Genomic DNA, 23,687 nt, shown 5'->3' on the forward strand with positions numbered 1-23,687 from the left:
CCCTGCAGGCCCTCTTTGCTGCATAGCAGAGCTATTTCTTGCTTGACAATGGTCAGAGCTGCCTCCAAGGTTCCCAACTTTGCCAGGGTGAATTCCACTGGCCCATGGCTGCTACTATAGAGAAGCACCAGAAAGAGATCAGCTCCACCATCCCGCTCAGCCAAGAACACGCTCAGGCTGGTCAGACCTGGCATGTGCTGCCACAGTGCCAAGCTCTGGCCAGAGCCCACCATGGCCTGACCTGGACAGAGCACAGGAGGACAGCATACATAAAGGTAACATTTACTGAGAGATACAGAACTGAATATTATGAAGGACATACATGGATGGAGAGGGCAGCGACACCACTGCAGAGGGCAGCTTGGAGCCCCTTCCCAGTGTGGCAGGAAAGAAGCCAGACGCTACCGGACAAGTAACACAATGGAGATAACTGTGGCATATGCATTTGTAACAAACAGACCATCATAACATACATTTCTATGGGATCACATCTAGTGATTATATAAATCCATATAGAGATCGCTGTATAAAAACTTTGTAAAAAATACTTTAAAAAAGTGTAAAAATGTGCATTCAAAAGCACGGCCGACACGGACAGCTGGGCTGTAAACATTATACTGAGTGTGCTTGCGGGGGGCGCCTGCGCCACCGAGCCCCGACAGGCCTGCCCACCACATGGGGCTGCATCAAGTGTTTGCGGTTCTTGGGTGCGGGATTCCCTCTGGAGCGTGTGCCAGGAGCAGCAGCAGCCGCTGGGCAGGGTGCTGGTGGGCACCGCGCGGCCCCTGCTCCCCACGGGGTGTGTAGTCCTCGTGGGACATGCTGTGGCATCGTGGGTCCCCAGGGCTGTGAGCAGGCTGAAGGGCTGTGATGAGGTATCACAGGGAGGTTACCCTCACCGGCGCCACTAGCCCTGCTCCCAGGTTCAGCCTCAGAATACATGGTTGAAGGTTCCTGATCTTCTCTGTCCCCGTATTTGTCTGGTCCATAGTTCCCAAGGAAGCCCACTGGGTGCTGGCTGCACCAGGCCTGGGTGCACAGTTCTTCATACAGTACATACATTAGAGACCCTGGAAGACCCTGCGCCACTGTCTCCTCCTCCTGGCCCAGTGCCACCTTCACTTCTTCTCTAGCTGTTCCAGCAGCGGGTTGGCTTCACTCTCTGGTGTCTTGATGCTGTCTGTCCGCACGATGCAGGTGGGACGGTGCCGGTTCAGCATCAGGATCAGCTGCTGCCTCTCCTGTTTCAGCTCTTCTATCTGGGCCTTCAGCTCAGCATTCATGAGCTCCAGACGCTCAGACTCCTAGCAGGACAGAAACACAACCACATGTGACTTTACTTCAACAGGACAAGATAGAAGGAGAAACAATTTGGCCTACAAGCCACCTCTGCTCAGTGCTGTCCTTCAGCCCCTGCAGCACAGCAGCAGCCTGAGGACCTGCTAAGGCACCAGGTCCCTCCAGGCAGTTCATCCCCAGGTCCCTCCAGGCAGTTCATCCTCAGCCCCGCTGCCTTGCATTACCAGTGCCACCACAACAAAACACAGACCCACTTCCTAGGAAAGGTCTCTGCTGCACCACAGCAAAACCCCTGCCTGGCTGCTTTCCATGGTCTGGACAGGTGTTTGGAAACAAACCTATGTTTAAGTTTTCCCCCCCCATCTGCAAGGATTTGCCCTTGTGAAATGGCTCCTTGTCCTCCACTGTGTCATTTGCCCATGTCCTACTACCCCTTGCAGAAAAGCAGTGAGGTGCTGTAAGAGTTTTGCTGCCTTGGGGTCACAGGCAAGATGGCATTTGGCCTATAAACCAGGCAACCTTCAGGAATTTGGGCAGGAGACCCGCATTGCTGTCAGCCCCTTTCCTGTGCCACACTCCCATGGGTGTTCCTCCTCCAGCATTAAGGCAGGGATACTATCAGCCCTCCTTCAGCCCTCTGAAGGTAGCCCCCAGAGCCCACCTTTAGCCCTCTCCATCTCTGGTACCATGGGCACAGGGATGCCTGTAAGCTCTGCCTGGCCACCACCTTCACAGCCTCATGGAAAGGGGGCCAATGGGCCTGTATTTTGCCAGTAAGGGCACAGGAGCAAAGCAGGGCAGTTCAGGAGGGAGTGTTGCCCACAGCTGGGGCACCTTGCTAGGGAGGTGACCCCGCCAAGATCCCTGCTGTGCCCTGGCAGAGGTCAGGGCACCCACCCGCTGCAGGAACTCCGTCCTCTCCTTCTTCTTGTTACGACATCGTGCTGCTGCTACTTTGTTTTTCTCCCGGCGCCTTTTCCTCCTCTCCTCTTCCTCATCCAGCTGCAACGAGATGTAGAAGCTCAGGTCAGAGCCGGCAGGTGTGGGGCAGGGCAGGAGGTAGGCGTGAGCATCAGCAGCCCCACCAGGCAGGGCAAGGAGAGGGGTGGCAGCCATGTGTGCCAGTGGCCACCAGTGATGTGGGCTAATCCTCACCAGGAACCAAGCATGCTGCTGCCATGGCCCCTGACTCCACACTGTGAGGACACAGGGAGGGAGACCAGTACGGTACCCACAGCTGGGGACCCAGCTGGCAGGGGATATACAACTCCTTGCAGGGCTGCTCCCCCCATGAGGGATGGCAGAGACAAGGGGAACAGAGCCCCATCCCACAAAGACAAGCACAGTTCATCACACAGACATCTACAGGCACAGCTTTGTGAGCACAGTCATTCGAAGCATCACACACACAGCCCAGGGTGAGAGGCAGAGAAACCTGAGAGGTCCCCCAGCTGGGCCTGGATGCTCTTCCCCCCTTCCAGTACATGGGACTGTCTGCTGCAGCTCCACCACTGCCTGTCACAGGGCCACCGTGGTGACAGGTCCTGCATCTCCTGTAAAGAAGCAGGACACAGCAGTGCCTGCACTGTTCGCCATGACTCAGCTGCTCTGTGATGTCTGACTCAAACCACAAGCCCTATGGGTCAGAAACCCATAATCAAAGTATTTAGGGATATTTACTACAAAGCCTGAGGAAATGGCCTATGGCATGCTTACATCTGAGAACCCAAACCAGCTTCTTCAAGAAAGATCTGAAGTGCTGGAATGTCCTGCAAAGTCAGCATCCATGCTTTGCAGCATGCCTAAAGAAGTAAAGGTCCCCAGTGTCTCCAAGCACTTTTGACCTGGGACTCTGAAATTTGAGACGTCAGTCTGAACTGCCTCATTCCTATCAACTAATACCTGGCAGTACAGATCCTTTCAAATGCAGTGGAAGAAACATTTGCTTTATGAGCACTTCCACAGCCTATTTGCACTGTCTCTTAAGTGCAGTTCCAGTCAGAGAAGGCAGACGCATCCTTCTCTTAGTACCTTCCAAAGTCAGTGGGGCTGAGGGACACATCTCCCAGATGAGCCTCTTGCAGCACACACTATCTGAACAGCCTTGCTGCTCTAGGGCTGGGCTTAGTCACCTCCAAAGAAAGGTCAGAGATTTCCAAGGCCACAAAGTGGTGGTGGGAGTGGGGGACCACCAGATTAACCCACACATAGGCACACTGGTGGTATCTGCAGGAAATGAATGCTGCATGTGCCACCATCCACAGCAGACTGTGCACACTGCTAATATTCACAACAGTCCAAAGCCCACTCATCAAAACATCTCAATGTGATGTGCAAGGACAGGATAAGACATTGACTCAGCAGAGTTAAGGTGAAGGGGTACATTAAGTAAGCTGCATGTACAATATGCAGCATGTATAGAACGCTTTAGAAAATGATGTCCAAGTTTCCTAGCACTAATAGCTTTTGCATTTTCTCTACCTTACTTCCCAAACATTATTCCAAAGTTGCTATTTTAGCCGTGGCTAAAATATAAAGCAAAGTCAGCACAAGCTATGCACAGATTTCCATAATGCTGGGTTGCCACCATTCCTTTGCCAAGGCAGTGCCATGGGGCATCATGCAGCATGCTTAGGAAAGCCAGGATGGGAACTGCACTGATGCCCCCAAGTCCAGCTACAAGTGGCTGACTCTCACTGCACCCATGTCACTCAGACATGGTAGGCATTAGCACAAGTGACCAGGAAGGCACTAACTCCATGCTCTGCTGCTTTTTCCTCCTAGCAGGACCAGGATACCCCACAGCAAAGGCATAAGCAGCTCTTACAAAATTATCATGAAGAGTTTAAGAGGAGGTGGACATCAGGGTAGCCACCATTCCCATCCACTCATCTACCCTTTAGATAGCTTCTTGGCCTTTTAGTTCAACCATTATTAGGAGGGTACAGAGAGGGGACACGTGCTCAGAGCTCCAAAGCTCAAGATGCACTTTCCTGCAAAGTACATCTGGGGCTGTAACAGGAGCTGGAAGAGCAAACAGCGACTGCACAAGCCCCACAGTATCCCTGGGAACTGCCTGACACATTTCCATGCCCAGTTGCTCCATTCAGTAAGAATCAAAGTGACCTGTTGCTGCCCCTTCCAGGCTTCCCCCTCTCCGCTTCTGTTTGATTTCAGTTCAAAAAGGTGAGATGACCTTCGTGCTGGGGATTAGGACTCTACTCAGACGAACGAGAGACAGTGATGGTGTATCACCCCATAGCATGTTTCAGTAGCTGATCTCCAGGGGAGCCCTGTGGGCTGCCCTGTGGGTCTGGGGCTGATCCTGACTTGCTTCAGTCAGCAGCACCAGGGACCGAGGCGATCACCATCCTGAGGAGTCCAGCACCACTTGTCTCCAGCTGCCCTGAGAGAAAGGCAGCCTGCGCAGTGGGGCTGCCCATCAGTCTGAGGGGTGGTTTTTGTGTGCACTCCCGGGGACAGCCACCACAGTGCCAGGAGGTGCTGGTCCCCCCAGCACAGCAGAGGAAGCCGCCTGTGCCCTGGCTCGTGGAGAGCAGGCTGCTCTCGCAGGCACTGCGCAGAGCATGGCGTGCTGGTACCCAGCGTCCCCCAGCTCTGGGTAGAGGAAAGCAGCCGCAGGCTGCATTGCAAAACCATGTGTGGGCAGCTTCTTGGCTGCTCATGGCATGAGCAGCTACTGCTTCAGCTCCCGCAGGCTTTCACTGCAAAGCCTGTGTCAGGGGCAGCTGCATTTGCTGCCCTCAGCTTCACAAGCTATGCAGGGGAGGAACTGGCTGCAGGGACAGTGGCCGCGTGGGGGCTGTCAGTGGATTTCCTCTTATCTTTCCTCCACATGGTGTCTCAACAACTGGCTCAGAGGACACTTGGCACTTCCAGTACCTGCTGTGGGGCAGAGCTGCCCTGTCCCTGTTGCACAGAGGCCAATGAGACTACATCCCCATGCCTACCAAGCAAAAGCAGCTGTTACAGGACCACCTCAGAAGTGCCTGAGACACCCCAAGAAAGGAGCTGTGCCTAGGAAGACAGCACAGTTACACGCTCCCTCTTTCTTCCCCTAGCCATGAAGCAAGACGGGCACTGCACCCCATTTGCTGCATAACAGCTTGGGACAGCATTTGGCTTCAGCTGCCAACCCACAACTGCTTTGCCACAGAGAGACCAAAGCCACTAGCATACCCCAGGCCCTTCCGATGGCTTCCCACAGCATCCTCACCTCAGCTCTTGCCATTGCAGAACTTCTCAGTCCTTCTCCAGGTGATCTCTGTGGGATGCTGCACAAGCTGATTGGACACCCCCTGGGCACAAAGCTTCTGTGCAAGGTTAGCAGATGGACTCCATCATACCAGCTCTCCCCACAAGTGTCCACTGCAAGGGGCTAGAGGTAAGCATCAGGCACCCTCCCTGCAGGTGGGCCTGGGTGCTGCTGAGCTTTTGCCATGAAAGTTAGGTCAAATCACATGTCAGCACCATTTAGAGATCGGGCTGCTCCCTGGACACAACGTTTTACCCCCTTCAGCTCACAGCTCATCACAGTTTTTCACATCATCACTGCCTCACTGACTTCTCTAGAGGATGCACATCACCCCATCCTCACATGGCATCATCTGAAGTATCCACAGGAGCAAATGCACTGTTCAGCAGGGTTGTTTATCAGACCTTCTGGCAGCAGCCACCACCCTCACCACCACGGGGCCTCTGAGCTGATGGGTTCCCAGCTCTGCCTGTAGGAAGTGTGAGGTGCAAACACTCACCACCAGTACAGCAAGGGTCAAGGGGTCAAAGACTGGACAACCAACACATGAGACAATCACACAAGGAAAACGCTGTGCAAGTGTCTCCCAAGTCTCCACAGCCTGATTCTGACATGTCAGCCTGTGCTACCAAGCAGAAGCTGCAGAAGCTGCTCACGTGCCCCATCCCAGGAGCCCTGAGCAGTGGAGCAAGGGCAGCCCCAGCCAGCAGCGCCTGGAGCACACTCTGGGTCACCACTGCTGCTCAACACCACTCACCCACATGCCTTGTCCTCACAGGAAAGGCAACACTAACACCAGCAGCACCAAGGGCTCGAGGTGGGATGAAAGCATCATGCGAATCCTCTGATAGGCTGCATGGCTTCTCCTTTAGGTGCATGTACCAACCTGGGACCATGCTGGCTGCACCAGGCCCTGCTCCACAAGCAGGCTTTGAAATCAGCTGGCTGCCAATGGCTGCATGGGACCAGTCAGGTCTGGGACACTGAGGCCACCACTCCCAGCCCATGCAGCAGGGACATAAATTCAGGCACAGAGAAGAGGCAGCTCATGGAGCAGCCGCCAACACGTGTACAGCACCAAACAGGCAACATGACATGCTTATAAAACACGTTGCTGGCCACGGTGGCAGGAAACCCAAGCACAGGCAGGAGAGAAAGCCAGGCAGGGGAAGGCAACGGCCCTGCAGGGTCACCGGCAGCCAGCAGCCCCCATGACTCACCTCACTTTTCACGGGCTGGGGTCTCTTCCCAAGCTTCACCTCCAGGAAGTGGAGTGGCGAGATCATGGCCCCGATGTTGCGGATGTCAGCGCACTTCAGCTCCTCAGCGGTCAGGGCTGTGCCAGGCAGTCCTGTCAAGGGGCCGAGCCCAGGCAGTGCGCCGGCTGCCAGGGACGGGTCGGGGATCTGCCCTGGCATCATAGCAGGGGAAACAGCTTCGTAGGCTGGAGGGAGAGTGAGACATGGCCTGTTACAACCCAGCTACAGGACCTCACAACATGGAACAAGCCAAATCTATTCTATGATCCCATCACCTAAAAAACCACCCACCCTTCCCCAGTGATGGCAAAAGTGAGGACTAAGCAGAACCTGTGTGACAGAAACCAAAATATATGAATCCTGCTAGGAAGGGTACACTACTGGTGTGTATATCAGGAAGGGAAAAGACCCGAGGGGCAAAGCAGAAGAACAGGAGCTGGCTACAGCACTGGTCTCATGGACTGGTTTTGGTACACCTTTCTCTGGAGCGCAGAAGACCGAGGTCTTCTTAACTGGTTTCGATTAACGTGTAGGTTATTAGGACAAGAAGAAAATGGCACAAAGAGGACCATAATATGCCTTCGGCTGGATTTCTTCTGGACAGGCTCAGCCCACTGCTCAGGGCTGGGACACGGCACACAGGTACCAGGGATAAAACCACAAGAGAAAAACCTGCCACAGATCAAAAATCTCCCAGCACAGACATGAAGATGCAAAGGCTGAAGGGGAGGGGAAATGGAGCAAGGTGCAAAAGGCTGCTTCTATCAGGAAAGAAAAAAAACTGCAGCACCAGCAAGGGTAGGATCAGGACAAACTTTGGCAAAGTCTCTTATAGGCAGAAGAAAGGGAGTTACCAGGAAACGTGAAGAACAAGTGGTTAAGAGATAAAGAAATAAAATTTTACCTAAAATGGGAAGCCCATAACGCTGGAACTGTTCCACCAGCCAAAAACCAAAGGGAGCAGGTGGTTGTTTGCTACAACACAAGTACGTCTCTACCTGTGTAAGTGGCCTGAGACACTCACAGGTGATCCAAGACACTCACAAGTGACCCAGTTACAACATTGAGTCAACTTCCATCCACACAACAACCATTTTTCCCCCTACTCAACCCAACAATGTGTCTTAGTGCTTGTGCACTGATCTCCTTGTTCTGCCCAGCCAGGCCGATCCCAGCACACTCCAGGAGCCTCCAGGCATCCACCCCATCCTGCCTCTGTGCCAGGAGGCACCCACCAGCAGAGAGAGGGACCAGTGGTGTCAGGAGTGAAAAACAGGCCAATAAAGTGAACCCAACATGTCACTGAATGGCTTCCCACAGCCACTAGAGCCAGTCAAAAGGCAGGATTCAGCAAGCAGCTGGGCAAACTCATGGAAGAGGGGTCCACGAAGGACCATCAGTCACATCAGTCTGCACAAACGCCTGGCAGCTCTGATGGCATCGACTGCCAGAGTGAGGATTAAGCGACGGATAACATGCACTTGCCCTACTCTTTCCAAATCACCCACTCTCAGCTGCTGAGAGACCAGGTAACAGGCGATGCAGACTTTTGGCCCAGGCAGTAGAGCTGTGTGCTAAGCTGAGGCACACACACATGTTGTCAAGCCAGCTGACACAGTTGCTCAGCACTTCCCGTCCCAGGGTGGCAAGTCGATGTCAGTACCAGGCTGAAAACTTGAGTAAAGCTGCATGCAAGACAGGGCTGCTGGGTCACAGAGTCACGGAACAGTCGAGGTGGGGAGGGACCTCTGGAGATGACCTGGTCCAACCCTCCTGCTCAAGCAGGGTCAGTGGGAGCAGGTTGAACAGGGTTAATCATGATAAGCAGAGAAGTTAAGGATTTCTTGGTGTTGGCTCATCTCTTTACCCAGATTATTTGGTATGTTTGCTAATGCAAAGGAACAAGAGATGAGCTGCAGAAGGGAAAGAAAGCCAATCATACAGGTTAGTCAAGGGTAGAAAGGCTTATGCAAGCCCCACAGCTCCCAGCACGGGTGCTGTGCAAGCCCTACTGGCATGACAGACAAGGATCTGCATCAGAGAGCACCTACAGGCTGCAATGTGCTGTGAGCTGCCGTATATTCTAATCTGCCACTGAAGAGGCCCAGGTGTCAGCACAAGATGTCCATCCCCAAGTTGAGTAGTTTGAGCTTAAGTCCCCCTCCTGCAAATACCATGTATGACCTGCTATGGCACACACTGATTGCGGGCCCTCACCCACCCTTTCACAGGCTTCAGGCTGGGAACTGACTTGAGCCCTGCAATGGATGCCTAAATCCATTTCGGACTTGGTGACCTGGATTTCATTTGTTGTCTTCCATCCTGACATGCAGCTGGCAACACTCGGGCGCTGGGCTGGACAGTGCAAGTCCTCAGCTAGACAAAGTTTGGGGTTATGCCAATTTACGAAACAAGGAAGGAGGAGAAACCTCTTCTCCAGACTATGGGACTGCCTGCACTCCTGAGCCTGGGGCAGCTCCCCACAGACAACTGGCTAAAGAATTGAGAAAACACGTTTTCTCTGGTCCATCTTTTCCCTCCACCTCTTTGATCTGGTAGCTTACTATGCCCTGAAATAGCCTCCGCACCAGTGTGACATCAGGCATAGGTCAGAGTGAAGGAGCTGGCCCAGTACCTAACATGCTCTAAAAATTTATCCTGGATCCAGGGTCTGCACTGCCAAAGCCCACACCACACCTGCATCGGTGTAAACTAAATCTAAGGCTGTTCAAACCAGACCGCTAGGAGCCACCTGGCAGAACATGAACCTGCACATCAAGATGAGCTGAGAAGTAGGTGGGAAGAAGGCCAGTGACTTCTGCAAGCAGGATCTTACTTAGGGGGTCAGGAAGCTCTGGAGCACATTAAGGACTGCCAAGAGTCAAGCTGAGATAGACCGTGGAGAGGAACGTAAAACCATTCCCAGCAGGAATGTCCCTCTCTGCAGAGCGGGGTGGAGTGACAGATCATCCCGCCTAGCCCCTCAGTGCCCCTCAGCCCCAGGCACTGTCACTCCCTGCTGGTCAGAGACTCCTTTTGCCTCTCCTTCCTGTAAAAGAGGCTTTCCTGTCATCCAAAGTCCAGGATACTTTCACCTTCTTTTCTGGTTAATGCTAGAGGTAAAAAGTTGTACTTTGATAGTGTCAAAAAGCCAAGGCATGTAATTCTCTTTAATACTTCAGTCTTCTTCCCAAGGCCGCTACCCTGAAAGACACTGACATGCCTGCCTATAGCTCCGGCATATTTCTACCAGGTTTGCATGGTAGGACAGAAGTAACACTGAAGTTCAAGATCTGAGTTTGACCCTTAAGTTTCAGTTTTTCAAAAGCCACATCTTGCTGGATGAGGTGAATATGGCTTGTGCCCTGCCAATTCCTAATTCCTTTCTGGATATTCCAGTGCAGTGTTTGTTATTTCTAAGACACATGGACCAACTCAACTCTGTATTCCTTCACTTTCTAACACAGTTCTTTAGCTGGGATTCTTACTAGATTTTTTCTTTTCAGAACCGATTATTAAAACAGTCTTTTATTCCACATTGTCAGGCAGCCTTTCAGTGTCTCCTTACACGAGCTAAAAATCATATCTTCAGTAAAACCTAGCTTATGGTGTCCTACAGCTGAACCACACAATTCCTGCATTGTATCAGCTATGCTTTTTCGCATAATGAAGCTAACAGCAAAGCAAAGCAGCGAGGAGAAAGAGAATGTGCAGCCTTACATATGACATTGGGATCTGCGTGACACGAGCTGCTTCAGTTTACATTCACAGTAGCTGTGCCTTCTGCACTGGTGCTATTCATCATTTCTTACCATGACATCAAGATGCTCCAGAGTGAATTAGGAGACAGAGAAGGCTTTCTTAAAACTTCAGCTTAGCAATGAGCAGCTTGTGCTCTCTTCAGCAACTATTCTTGCAGCAAAAATCTGGTCAGCACGTGATTTCATGGGTCAAAATTCAGTTTGTATTTCTTTAGCTTTGCCTCTACACTCCCCTTGTTCTGGTTAAAATGCTGTAACACAAGACTTGACCTCTTGCCAAAATGTCTATAAACTCTCTTAATTATTACAGTCACTTTTGCTTCCTTGCTTTGGCACTGTTCTTCTTGTGGTATCGGTCAACCTCAGGCCAAGCTCTGTTATTTTATCAGCAGTCTCATCCACAAAAAGCTGACAACAGTTCAGCTTTCTTTGCTCACCTTTGTTTTCTTGCATCTTTCCCACCAGTGCAAGTATTTCTGTGCTTTGTCCCCCACTTATGTCCTTATGGTCAACAGTCTGTTACACTGGTTGATTTAATATTTCTTAAAGACAGTGCCCATTACTCAGTTTTTCTCCTATTGCTGGGGTCTGTTATCTTCTGGAGCCAACGACGAAGTGGGAAGAAGCTTTACCAAGTTGTTACTGTCCCATACAGTTGCTCAGCTTCCTTGGTGACACTGCCCCTGCGTATCATAGAATCCTCCTATTCTTTCTCCTGCAGTTCTGATCTTCATTTGCTTGAGCTTTGGGGTGTTTTGGTTTAGGTCTGTCCCTCCCCCAGTGATTTTGCTGCTGGTTTTTCTGGGGAGGTGTTTGTTTGGGTTTTTTTGGTTGGTTGGGCGTTTTTGGGGGGGGAAAAGGGGGTGTTTTGGGTGGTTTTGCTTTGTTTGGGTTTTGTTTTTCTTTTTTTTTTTTTGTTGTTGTTGGGTTTTCCGCTTGTTTTAAGGAGCTGATGTTTGCATAGCAGTTATGGCATAAATCTAATGTGCGTAGGCATAATCCACGCAATCCAGTGTCCCTGGGGGCTTGTACTCCGGTTGCTAACCTATATTCACACCCCTCCTGACTCCTCTTCAGTGCTATTCTTACCCACTGACTAAAACTGGCACAGGAAAGCCTACCCATGTTGAAATCTTACATTCATTTCCCTGCGTAGGAACTGCCTTAGTTTGTATCCACTGTTCCCCCAGGACCATCCTATGCATCCTCGCTTTTCCAGAGGTGCTTTTGGCTTCTTTATAAATCCAACGCAGTTGCTCCTGTTGCATCAACAGCAGAGAGGACCACAAAATCCCAAAGTGGGCTCCAACAGCCACACTTCAATTTAAATTGACATTACTGCCTTATCTCTTGTTGTCGGATTCCTTGGCGAGAATAAGGGCTGTTTGCAACCTTATTTTCAATCTTGCTGTCTATAAATCACAGTTTCTTCCAACATAAGCTATTTTACATGCTCTGACATCCGCAGTGTTTGATCCAAGTGCTCTTCCAATGCTCAGAGAGCTAGTCTAGCACCTAATATTGCCAGCCAGCAGATTCTGACACTCTGTAAATACCAGCATGTTTCTCTCTTGCCCACGTTAAGTGCTGCACTAACATGGTCCTATCAGCCCTTCTCTGTGCTTGCCTGTTGTGCTCTCACTCCAGGCTCAACTGGGGTGCCTGCCATTACTTGTCAGCTGCCATGCATCAGAGCACTGCCAAAGTCTGCGAGCCACCATATAAGCCATCTTTGATCTCTTCATTAGTGTGTTAGCACTTAACACATACTGTTGACATTTGTATGTACTGTCTTGGAGCACCTAAGCCACAGCAACTGGCCTTTCATCTGCTCCTGGCCAACACACTATAAGTCTGCTGTGGAGATCAGAAGTAGTGCTACCATCCATGAAAAGCAACTTATGGTTCCTTAGATTTTACTGAGGCTTTATTGTAATTTTTTACTTTTTTTAGCTCCTGGCTATCAAGTTTGCTCAGCCTGTAGTGTCATACATTGCATCTTTCTGGTTCCTTCTGTTGGCAGAAGGATGATTTACATGAAAACCCTTTCCTGACATGCCCAACTTCTCATGCCCAAAGAATGCAACTTTCCAAACAAAGACAGGGCAGTTGGCTATCACTCCTTCTCTGAAGCGCAGAGCCACTTGCCTTTTTTCCATCTGACTCTTCTGGATGGGAAGACTGCAGGGTGCTGGGGGTCACTGGAGCCTATGAACCTTCTTTCACTTCAAGGTTCAGCCCCCAGTGAATGCCAAGTTAACCACAATGAAGTTGAAGGCAGAAAGCCACTACCCCATATTCCCACCGCCGCAAGTACCTAGCCATGCGATTACAGGTTTTTGCTGTTGTCTAAAATGCAATACTCTCCATTCCCACACAACTGCTATCTGGTCTAGATGCATTTGATGCATCTAGTTTTGAGGAGTACCTTACAGCAGGTTGCCCCATCTCCTGTTTGGCCTATTCTGGTCTGCATTGTTAAAAGCAGTGACTTGTAGTACCAGTGCCAAAGGCCACACTAATCAGTGTGGAAGTTACTTGCCAACCACCAGAGCACAGCTGCAGCCAAGCCCTTTGGCTGTAAATAGTCTTTGCAGATACCCATGCAGTAGTGCTGGCAAACACGGACTTTAACAACAGCCACTGTGCATTCATTCATTCACCTGCTGAAGCTGTTGATGCCAAGGAACCCACTACCTGTAGTGTACTGAAAAGCTCCAGTGACACCCACTGGAATAAAACTGTGCATGCCCTCTCTTTACCAAGGATCTAACTTTAGTATTTTATGGCAACAGGGAGATTCCTCTTTATTTAAAGACGAGTTTAAGGCACAGTCACAGCATGGCTTACGAAGTGCACTGAGCTGAAGTATGCCACCTCAGTATGCTAGACACCGCTGTACTCCACCACCTCCATGCTCCACTTCCACCCCAAGAAAGAGACACAGCTCCTGAACCAGGCCCGGGGCGTGCAGGGCCAAAGAAGCATTTGTGCCCTTCCCACAGACACCCCCAGCTGCTGCCCTTGCTGTTCCCTTCCTCCCACAGGCAACCCCACATGGTGGGAGAAGAGCTGCAGGGTTTGTGAACACCAGACATGTAATGTCCCATCCCAAACTCCCAAGCTCCAGTGAGTGGGCTGCAGGGCCACAATGCTAAAGAGAGGAAGGAGCTGTGAAGGACAGTTCCTTACGAGATGGAAGTCTAAACTGATTTCATGAGTGGGAGCAGTCTGGCTCAGTCCTGTACATCTAGTTTCACACAGATGGCAGGAGGAATGTGCAAGTCATTTACAGACAGAAGGCTATGAAAAGCTTTCTGAAAACAGGAACACAGAGCATCTTGCCGCCTCCCTCCTCTTCTCCATCAGGCAGGCACGCAGCTCCCTACACTGTACCCACAGGACAGACAGCCTCTCCTCAGCAGAAGTGCAGTTTTGCAGCCCCCCCCAGCTGATTCCCACCATCAGGCCCCATACCTGCCCATCTGATGCTTTGACTCCTTATCCCCATTACGAGGAAATACTGGTCCTCCAGTCCTCAGCTTTAGAAGTAACACCCCCCTTTGCCATTAGCAAAGCAGTCACCTCACAGTCCTCCTTTTCCCCCGAACATTTTCTTCCATACCTTCACAGGGTAGTAAAAAGCTCTAGTTCAGCATTACACTGCCCCCACCACTGCAATGCAGCGACTGGCTTGCAAGCAACCTGTGACAGCAGGTTTTGTACAGCACCCAGCATGGTAAGGCTCCTCTATTGCAACAGTTAATCGCAATAGCTGCAAAAAATTGGAATTAATTATCACAGTATTGTTATTAGAGATTGCAATTAATTACTTGTGGCAGACATTTAATAATGCTGCACCACACACCGGACGGCAGTACAGAGCAGGAAGGTAAAAGCTATCCTGTTTCTACCTGAAGCAGCTCAAAAGGGGTTTGAGGAGGAAGGAATATCTGGGTCTGAGCTAGGCTGCAGCTCAGACACTGAGGTTAGCGACTGAGTTGTTGAAATCCCTCAGGACCTTCCATGACCACATGGAAGGTGGTCATGGCTGGAATCTTCTTCAAGAAGACAGCCCTATTCTGGCACAGAGCTCTGCCCTCAGGGGCTAAGGATGGCCTCAGAGATGAGAGCCTCCCCCCTACAAGCTCCTCAAAATTATGCCCCAAATGCCAGGGTCATCCACAAAGACCTCTAATTCATATAAAGACCTGCTCTGGCTAGTCTGCAACAGCCCTGCTCAGCTGACAGGCTCATACGGACCTTCAGCTCCCTGGCAGCACGTTAAAATAGCCTGCAATGTTTGGACTGATACTCTGAACACTCCAATCAACCAAGAAATCCATGCAAGCAGCCAAAGACAGATGTCATCAGGTTTGCTATACCTTCTCCTTGCAGCAGGACACACGCATGCCACTGCAGGACACATGCGGGCTGGCAAGGGGTCCATACGACACACCATGGCTCTGTCTCCCTTGCTCTTGGAGCCAAGTCCACCGGGAACAGCCCACTGCAGTGAAAAGAGCCTCTCAACAGCTTCACACTCAAGACACTGCATGCTGTCAAGTACCTGGCCTAGGCAATGCAGCTGAAGTAGCAAACACTAGCATGGGGAAGGAGACCACAGAGCAGACACTCAGTGCTGCCTGTGCTTCAGGAGCTTAGTTGGACACACTGCTCAGATGGAGAAGGCAGGAGGAGGCAAGAGGTGTGAGGGAGTATCTACTCTTCATTGACAAGGACTGCAGCACAGATACCTCTGCATCCTGTAAGGAGGGAAATGCTCAACGCTCAGCCATGAAGAGGAGGCAGAAGCATCCATTGATATCTCAGCGAGGAGACAAGCAGCAACCTGCATGTTAACCCTCAGCAGATCTTGTTAATCCCCCAGACCCCAGGAGCCTGGGACAAGCAATCACTGCTTGACACAGGGAAGGTTTGGATGGCGCTCCCATTTCCACACACTCATCCCCCACATGGGCAGGTTTTTGCTGGTTTAAATGAGAAGGAGTCATACCAAGAATCTGAACTCCAGTGACTGGCGTTCCCAGATGTCCCCACACAAGCACTCACCAGCGAATTCCTAGTGCAGACTCTGAAAACTGCCTCCAGATAAGAGTTTTTCATGCAAGTTTTCTTGAAACTAGCTAAAAAATCCTGGTGTAAGCTGCAGGAGCATTTGTTCTGCTGAGCTCTTGGAGTCCAAACACACACACACACGCACACACACACAGTTTGGCAGTGGTTGTGTTCCAGGGCTGGTAATGCAAGCCATGGAGCAGGCTGCCAAGACAAGCAAGAGAACGAGCCAGGCCTCGTTTCATTGGCCACCATACGCTGCATATGGCCCTGGAACCAGCCAGCACTGTGTTCTCACCCTCCTTGAAGGCATAGGAGACCCTGTGTTTTCAAATACACCTCCACAGGGCCTTCATTAAAGGAAAATGGAAACATAATGTGGCTCTTGCTCTCTTGGTATTTCTCCCTTTCCCCCAATTTGCTCTCAAACCTATTTCCCTCCCATGGAAAAAGAAAAGTGCCTCCTGGAGCACACCGTGCAAAAGAATGCAACTTCCATTCAACTCCATGCCTGACTGCTAAAGTGGACTTGGGACCGAGTGCCTCTCCTTCCCGGGGCCCCGCAGGCGGGAGAGAGGCCCGGCTCGGTGCAACGCCGCCCTCCCCGCAGTACGGCACGGCACGACTCGGGGTCCGGAGGCAACCCGGGCCCCCCACCTGCGCCCCGCATGACAGGTGAAGCGGGGACAAGGAGGGCACCGGGCGAGGCCGCTGCCACCGTCCCTGCGGCGGGCCCGAGCGGGGCAGCGGCCCGGCACCCCCGGCCCCGCGCGTAGCTGTCTGCGGGGACAGCCGCGCCGCTACGGGCCGCCTGTGCGGCTCTGCCCGCTCCCGCGGAGGGTCTGCCCGCGCCTCCCCGGGGCGCCCGGCCGCTGGCAGCCGGATCCTGTGGCCGCCCGGAGCGCAGCACCCTGCCCGCCGCCGCGGGGTGCCGGGATGCTCCTCCGGGCGCCCCCCGCCGCCTCCGCCCGCCCCTGCCGCAGTCCCGGCCCGCCCGGCGCTCCCCGCCCCCGCCCGCGCCCGCACCCACCGTGCAGGGGGACCGGGGTGCCCGCGGGGCCCGGCCGCACGCAGGGGCCGGGCGCGGGCTGCAGGCTCAGCCCCGCCGCCTCCGCCGCCCGGCTGCGCGGCGCTGCCCCGACCCCCGGGCCCCGCCGGGTGTCGATGTCGGTGCCGGCCGCCGCCGGGGCGCCTCGGGCCGCCGCCGCCGCCCCCCGCCGCCCCGGTGCGCGCCTCCCGCAGGCTGTGGCAGGCGGCGGGGTGGGTTGCATCAGCCCCGGTTATATAGCGGCCCCTGGGCTGCGGGGAGGGGTCGGGAATGCGGAACCGGCCGGGCTGCCAGCGCCACACGTCAGGGAGGGCGGGGGAGCGGGGCCGCGGGGCGGGGAGCGCCGCGCAGGGGTGGGACCAGCCGGGGCACCGGCACCCCGCACCCCGGCATCCCGCACCCCACAGTCTGACATCCCTGCATCCCGCACCCCACAGCCCGGCATCCCGCAGCCCAGCATCCCCACAGCCCGCACCTCGGGACTCCGCACCCGCCATCCCTTGGCACCCTTGTGCCCTCGAGCCGGCAGTTCCGGCACCCCACGGCAACCTCGGTGCCCCCTGGCCCCTCCGCACCACGGCGCTCCGGCAATTCGCACCCCTCAACCGGGTGCGCTCGCCCCAGCTCTCAGCCTCCCAGCCCCGGGCAGCCCCGGCGACCCGTCCCGGTGCCGCCGCAGTCCCGCCCGGGCCAGCCCGCAGGGACAGGCTCTGTGCGGAGACCCCGCTTCTCAGTCCTGCGCCTGGGAGCAAGGAGGCCAAGGACCGGAGGCTGGCCGGGCTTCCCAGCACCAACCCCGCCGGCCCTGGGCAGCAGACACGGGGGCAGGGAGGGCTGCAGGGCAACCCCTCGGCCCCACGGGAAGTGGGCGCCTTCCCATCTCATCCCACCCCAGCCCGGCCGGCTCATGCCCCACACGATGCTGTCTCCCCTGTACACGGGTCAAGGGCTGTCAGCCCCAGCTCCACTGGCACTTAGACTGGGATGGAGAGGAGCCGAGAGGAGCCAAGAGGAAGATGAGGGGTTCAAGGTTCCCCTGCTCAGTTGCTTTGGTCTTCTTCCCTTATCATCGCTGGGACACCCCAGGAGGGATATTGCCTTAGGTACAGGCACACTCATGGTGTGCCATGCTCTAGCACCATGATGTCAGGTGGAGACAGGGGAGCAGGTGGCAGACTGGAGCCTTCTCGATAACTTATTTGCATGGATTTGAACTGTCTCCTTCCTCGTTGTCTCTAACATTGGCCTCTTCCCACCTGCATGTGCCGAACTATTCCAGGAAGCATAGCTTCTGCACAGCTACAGGGCCACGCTGGACCTGCCAGAGGCACTAGCTGCTCCAGGGCTGTTGCTGCTAAAGCATTTCAGGACAGAAAGGCTCCTTTGGAAAGAAAAAATACTAGAGTGGCCAGCAAAACTACCAGGCTGAGTGGCATTACCCAGCTCCCTTCGCCTGAGCCTATGCCCAAGGAAATGGGGAAAGACATGAGACATGTCTCCAAATAGGATGAACCATGGTGAGGACTCACAACCAGCAAATTCCTCTGACCTCTGTGTCCCTGTGGGCAGGTCATTACAGACTAGAGGAGTCTGTCATGGAGCTGAGCAACACTGCGATCTCTTTGACCTACCCTCCTCATCCACCCAGCTGCACAGAGGCACCATCCACCCTGCCCTGTTCTCCTTCTGGCTTGTCAGTCATGGTTTCTTTTCATTATTCACCAATTTAATTTCTTTTCACCACTGACAATTCATCATCTGCAAGGTTTCACCACCAGCACTTCCAGCCTTGTCCTCTTCCTCTGTGCCTCAGCAAGAGAGAGAGAACTCAGATGGGGTGCTGGGACTGAGCAGGAACAGGGGACCGGGAATGCTGCATTCAATATAGGGTATACTTTGCTCAAGTTGTCCTACAGAAATAGGTAACAACCTGGCTCAGCAGGACACTGTACACGTACCCTCATTTCTACCCTCATAGGCAGGGGCATCTTCCACTAGACCAGGTTGCTCAAAGCCTCATGCTGTTGTTCTACTAGTTTTTTATTTTCAGAGAGGCAGAATACTTTCTATACACCTTTGTACACAACCCCAATATTTCTTTAATCTTGGCACCTTATCTTTGGGGGAAGGGAGAAGCGCAAGCTGAGGTGTATTTTTCCCATATGCATTCCTTCCCCATCCTATATCAGATAGGACAGACTTTTCCAGTGCCTTAAGCTGGAGGGATCCCAATGCGGTTGACAAACAATCTCTCTCTAGCAGTTCACACAAGTTGCCTTCAGGGCATGGCAGCTCCCTCTCAGCTGCTGCATCCTGAGGGAAGGGAGAGGGAAAACCAAGGGGATTTCAGAGGAGGCTAATGACCTGGCTGAGCAAGGTCCAGTCCAGCACATGGCTCCTCCTGCAGCCCTTCCCTGCCCTGGGGAAGGTGGGAAAGTGCCATTTCCCCTTCTCCGCTGGGGGCTGGAAGAAAGAGAGCTCTCCCTGCTCTGTCTTCCACTGTTTTCCCCTTTTTCGTTTCCCTTTCTCTAATGAGCAGAGCTGGGAGATCTCATTGCAACATAGAATCTACAGCCTCAGCCTCGAGTGCTGACCTCTTCATGGGTGCTCTTTCCCCCCAACCAGTCCCCATGGAACAGGAGCAGAGACCCCACACCTACCAGTCTGTACATGACGAGCACTTGCAGTGTGTTTGCAGTGCACTGATTCCAAAGCTGTGTACCCAAGACTGTGTTCAAGAAGGTCAGGAAGCAGGCAGGACAGGGGGTAGCTGAATCCCACCCTTCAGCCTACAATGTCTTTCCTTCCCTGCTTCCCCTCTGCAGGTCTTGGCAGCAGCTGAGCCTCCATTATTATGATAATCCAAGCTAGTCCTAACTGGGACTTGTTTTACTTAGCTGTTGAAGGACTAATTCCAGGGAAGCATCTTTGTTCGGGACAGCGCTTACGCACATGTTTAAAGGGACAAACTTGCATCACTCCTTTTTGAGTTGGGAACTCTTGTCTCACAGGGGAATTTTCCTCGTTCTTTCAGCTGCCTGTGCTTGAGCTGTTCTTTTCCCAAGCTGGGTTTTGCCTCATGTAAACACCAAACATGTTTACTTTTCGGATAGTTTCATTCGGGCTAGAAAAGATGTAAGAATTCATTGAGAATTTGTGGCTTCAGTGGGTAAAAGTGAACAGAAAAGTCACCAACAGCAGGCAGCTTGCCGAAGGATGTGGAGTGGTTGGATAAACACGGCTGGTCCTACCAGGGACGGTCAGTCTTACCAGTGCTGTGGAAACATGTGCTGACAAAGACAAATTAACCAAGCGAGAATGGCAGCATTTGCAACGGAAACAGGAGAGGCTGAGGAAAAAGCAAAAGTGCCACTGCACAGAACACACAAAGCTGTCCGTACGTCGCCATTTGAAAGATGGCTTTCTCCTCAGATGAAAGGGATGATCTGCATATTTTTGTCCAAAATAAAGCATGTGGAAGATGAAGGCTCACGGAGGTGGAAACACAGTCCCTGCAGCACAACACAGGGCCAGAAAGTTTTCAGGAACAGAGCGAACTCTAGAGCAAAACAGAGCTGCACCAGCACAGGAGTTTGATAGCAAAGGAGTTGCTCTCAGTCCTTGGGACAAGTCTTTGCTTTTTGCACACCAGCACGCATTTCTCTGCCTTCTACGCGTGGATGAATTGTGCAGCTCATTACTGTATCCAGGCCTAGGCCAGTTTGCCATGTGACGGCACCACAGCCATCCTTGTCCTTCTCACCCCTCTTCTCTGGATTGTCTGGTGGCCCTCTTGCACCAGGAGTGGGTGCTGCCTGGGGCAGGCCCATGCCTTCCGAAGGCAGGCAAAGGAGGCAGAATCAGTTCTGGTCCTTCTTGCCAGGTTTCTCAGCAGCACTCTTGCTGTTACAGCCCTGCCCATGGCACAGCAATGTGAGCCAGAACACTGACAAGGGTCCTGAGGGGTCCCTGCATTTGATGTGCCATGTCCTCCAAGTGCATTGAGAGCATGTTTAAGACCCTAGCAATGACAGTCCTTTGCTTGCCCTGTGCACCCTCCTTATGGCACCATCAGTGGAGATGAGCTCACTGTAACCTCCCTGGGATGTTCTTGGCCAAGAATTCAAGAAAGCCAGTGATACACTAGACCTAAATATTTCTGTTGCATGTCCAAACACAGGTTTATGTGCTCAATATTGATTAATCTTCTGGGTCTAATCAGGATGTTAGCCACTCCATCTCCTTTCATATCCTTTCTGTAACTTCTTCAGGCTGACTAGCACAACACACATGGGATGTGCCTGGCAAACATAAAGCCACATTGACCTCCAACATGTAAAATTCCCTCCTGCAATGCCTCTTGATGCAGGCAGATAGTGTTAATGATTCCCTTTCCACCCACTGAGGCTGAGAGCACTGTGCTGTGGCTCTGCTTAACTGGTATTCCTCAGACCTGCTCCTTGCTCCCACACTTGCCATTTGATATTTGCTACATGAAGCAGTATTTTTCATCTGTCATTCATCCACCTAAATCGCCAAAATCCTCGTGAATCTTCTTCCCTTTTCCCTGATCCTTGCCTTCAATATTAGGATTATCTTCAATCCTGATGGTCAACACTGAAAACTATCCACTAAAGGACGCAACCTAGCACTCACATGTTCAAAGTCCTGTAAATCAGAGTACAGTAACTACCTACAGCAAGAGCGAGCCTCAGCCTGCAGGGGAGGGTGGTGGTGATGCAAGTCAAGATGCAGCAGCCCTTCAGCCACCTATGGCTGCATGTCACACCATCCCCACTGGCCACTGCTCAGCTCTGATTTAGCTGTTCCCTTCATGCAACCCTACCTCATTTCTAGTCTGACTTTTCTTTAAAAAAGGTACTTCCAGTCATTTTGCAGAATTGGGCTAGGGAGAAAAAAGACAGATCACACAAGCAGTAGGGCTGGGAGGATTGTAAATTGCCCCTGAGTTGCTGTGGGGAAGCGTCTGCGTCCATGCTTGCGGCAGTGCTGAGGCCAGAGCAGGCACCGCCATGGCAGCAGCCTAATGGACACAGGCTGACGGGCTGATTGATCCCCAGGCTGCTTGTTTATAAAAACGGGACTGATTAGATACCAGGGCTGGCAAATGCTGTGCAAGAGCTTTGACAGTGCTGGATTCTTAAGTTGAATAATCTTTATGTTGGACAGTTGTGGAATAATCTCTCCAGAGAGGAATTCCTTCTTATCTTTGTCATTTAGGCATTGGCTTAACTGAGTTTGAAATATGTAGTCTTTCCTAAAAAAGTTATAGCCCTAGCTAATTCATATCCCTTCCCCATTTATCTTCTCTGAAAACTGATGTTGTGTTCCTTGCAATCCCTGCTCACATGGAAGAGGCTTCATCTTTTTAGTAATTTTCTTTATCTGCCTGTATCTCCCCTATTTTCCCCAGCAAGGGTGATGAGAAGCACACGGAGTATTCCAGCTGAAGGTTTATCCCAGACTCACTCAGTGGCATTACAATATTCTCTGGATTAGCTTCCATCCTACTACTGCATGGCTCCCAGAGGTGAACTGCTCCGAGCCCTCAGGGCCTACAGCTTCTGCTTCTTTGCAGTATTTCAGCAGTGCCAGCACAAATCACCTCATGGCCACTTAGCCTCATTGAGAAGCTCCTGTGAAAGGCACTGCTCACGGCTTTTTGAAAATCCATGTCCTGCTGTTACTTCCCACAGCAGGAAACACTCCATAACTTCTAGCGGCTCCAGGAGCACCATTTCCCATGGCAGAGGAAAGTGAGCTGCAGATTTCTCACTGCAACACAGGAGATCAAGTAGGTGTGCAGATTCACCTGGGATTGAAATGAGACCAGTGTCCGCAGCTCCTTGGCTCTCTCTGCCCTCCCCTATTTCTGCACGCAGCTGCTGGTCTCTTGCACTCTGATCCTCAGGTGCTGGTTTCTCAGTCACGGGGATGGTTGCTTTAGCCTTTGCTTTTATATGTTCTCATTGCCTAAGGGTGCCTTGTCTGTAGCAGCTGAGCTGCACTATTAGGGGCGTTTATCCCTTTTTGGCTTTGGCATGGGAATTACTTAGCTTCTCTGCAGTGCTGTAAGCATCCTTAGCTGCTCTGCTTTCTTCAGAAAACTTGTTAGCCCTCTTCCAGGCTTCCTGCTTCCAACAGACTGAAAGAAGGTCCTGTAATTTTTTTCTGCGTCTTTGTGCTTCACATTCTCTCCTTACCCACCAAACTGGCACCTAGCATTTTCCCTGCTGCAGCCTGTGCTCCTACTGGCTGCTCTAGGCTTGGATGTTCATTTTCTGAAGGATCTTTTTGCCTTGAATAACCTCTCATGCCTTGTGTCCTAGACAGATGGGGGGGGTGTTCCTTGCCTTGCTCTGGATATTCCTGTCTGCTGCAATAGTGTTATTAATAAAAGAACCAATGAAAAAGCACTCCTTGATATTTATCCAAAACTCTTCCTCTTCATAATGCCCTCTATCCTCCTTCCCCATTTCATTCCTCCACCATCTCTTCCTTACTCTGCTCCCCTGCACGCTTTGCTTTCTCACTTCCCTGGCTTTCTTCATCCCTCCCCTTGTACTCCCTCCTTCTTTCACTGCCTCCCTCCTTCCCTCCCTCTCCTTGGCTCAGTATTCAAAATCCCTGCCCATAGCGACGAAAGGAAAAACAACAACACAACACTCCAGCCTGAGGAGGCCAGAGCACGGGATTCCTTCCGAGAAAACTCAGAAACCAGGGAAAAGAGGGAAAGCAAACAGTGAGACCAGGAAGAAGTCTGAAGAGAGCAAGGATATTTCAAGGGGGAGGGATGAGCTGGTATCTCAGGGAAACCTGGTGGGGTCTGAGACAAACACGGAGACATGATCACAGGTCCAACCCAAAAACAGCAGAGCAAGTTCTGCTTTCTGGGGGAAGGAGCTGGGTCAGGAAGCCCAGCTCCTGCAGAAAGAGCCCCAGTG

At 52.3% G+C, this 23,687-nt stretch overlaps 2 protein-coding genes across 2 annotated transcripts; one reads left to right on the forward strand and one right to left on the reverse strand.

Moving 5' to 3' along the window:
* Positions 1 to 266: 266 nt before the first annotated feature.
* Positions 267 to 16,929, reverse strand: JDP2 (Jun dimerization protein 2). Its single transcript, XM_030482449.2, has 4 exons — positions 16,705 to 16,929; positions 6,796 to 7,019; positions 2,197 to 2,301; positions 267 to 1,304 (listed from the first exon to the last, which is right to left on the reverse strand). The coding sequence occupies exons 2-4, from the start codon at positions 6,994 to 6,996 to the stop codon at positions 1,119 to 1,121; spliced, it is 492 nt and encodes a 163-aa protein (XP_030338309.1). The 5' UTR covers positions 6,997 to 7,019; positions 16,705 to 16,929; the 3' UTR covers positions 267 to 1,118.
* A 63-nt stretch (positions 16,930 to 16,992) lies between these two features.
* On the forward strand, positions 16,993 to 17,700 carry LOC115606383 (predicted GPI-anchored protein 58). Its single transcript, XM_030482224.1, has one exon. The coding sequence runs from the start codon at positions 16,993 to 16,995 to the stop codon at positions 17,698 to 17,700; it is 708 nt and encodes a 235-aa protein (XP_030338084.1).
* The last annotated feature ends 5,987 nt before the right edge of the window (positions 17,701 to 23,687 follow it).

Source organism: Strigops habroptila, chromosome 4 (genome assembly GCF_004027225.2).
Source record: "Strigops habroptila isolate Jane chromosome 4, bStrHab1.2.pri, whole genome shotgun sequence".
Classification (NCBI taxonomy): Eukaryota; Metazoa; Chordata; class Aves; order Psittaciformes; family Psittacidae; genus Strigops; species Strigops habroptila.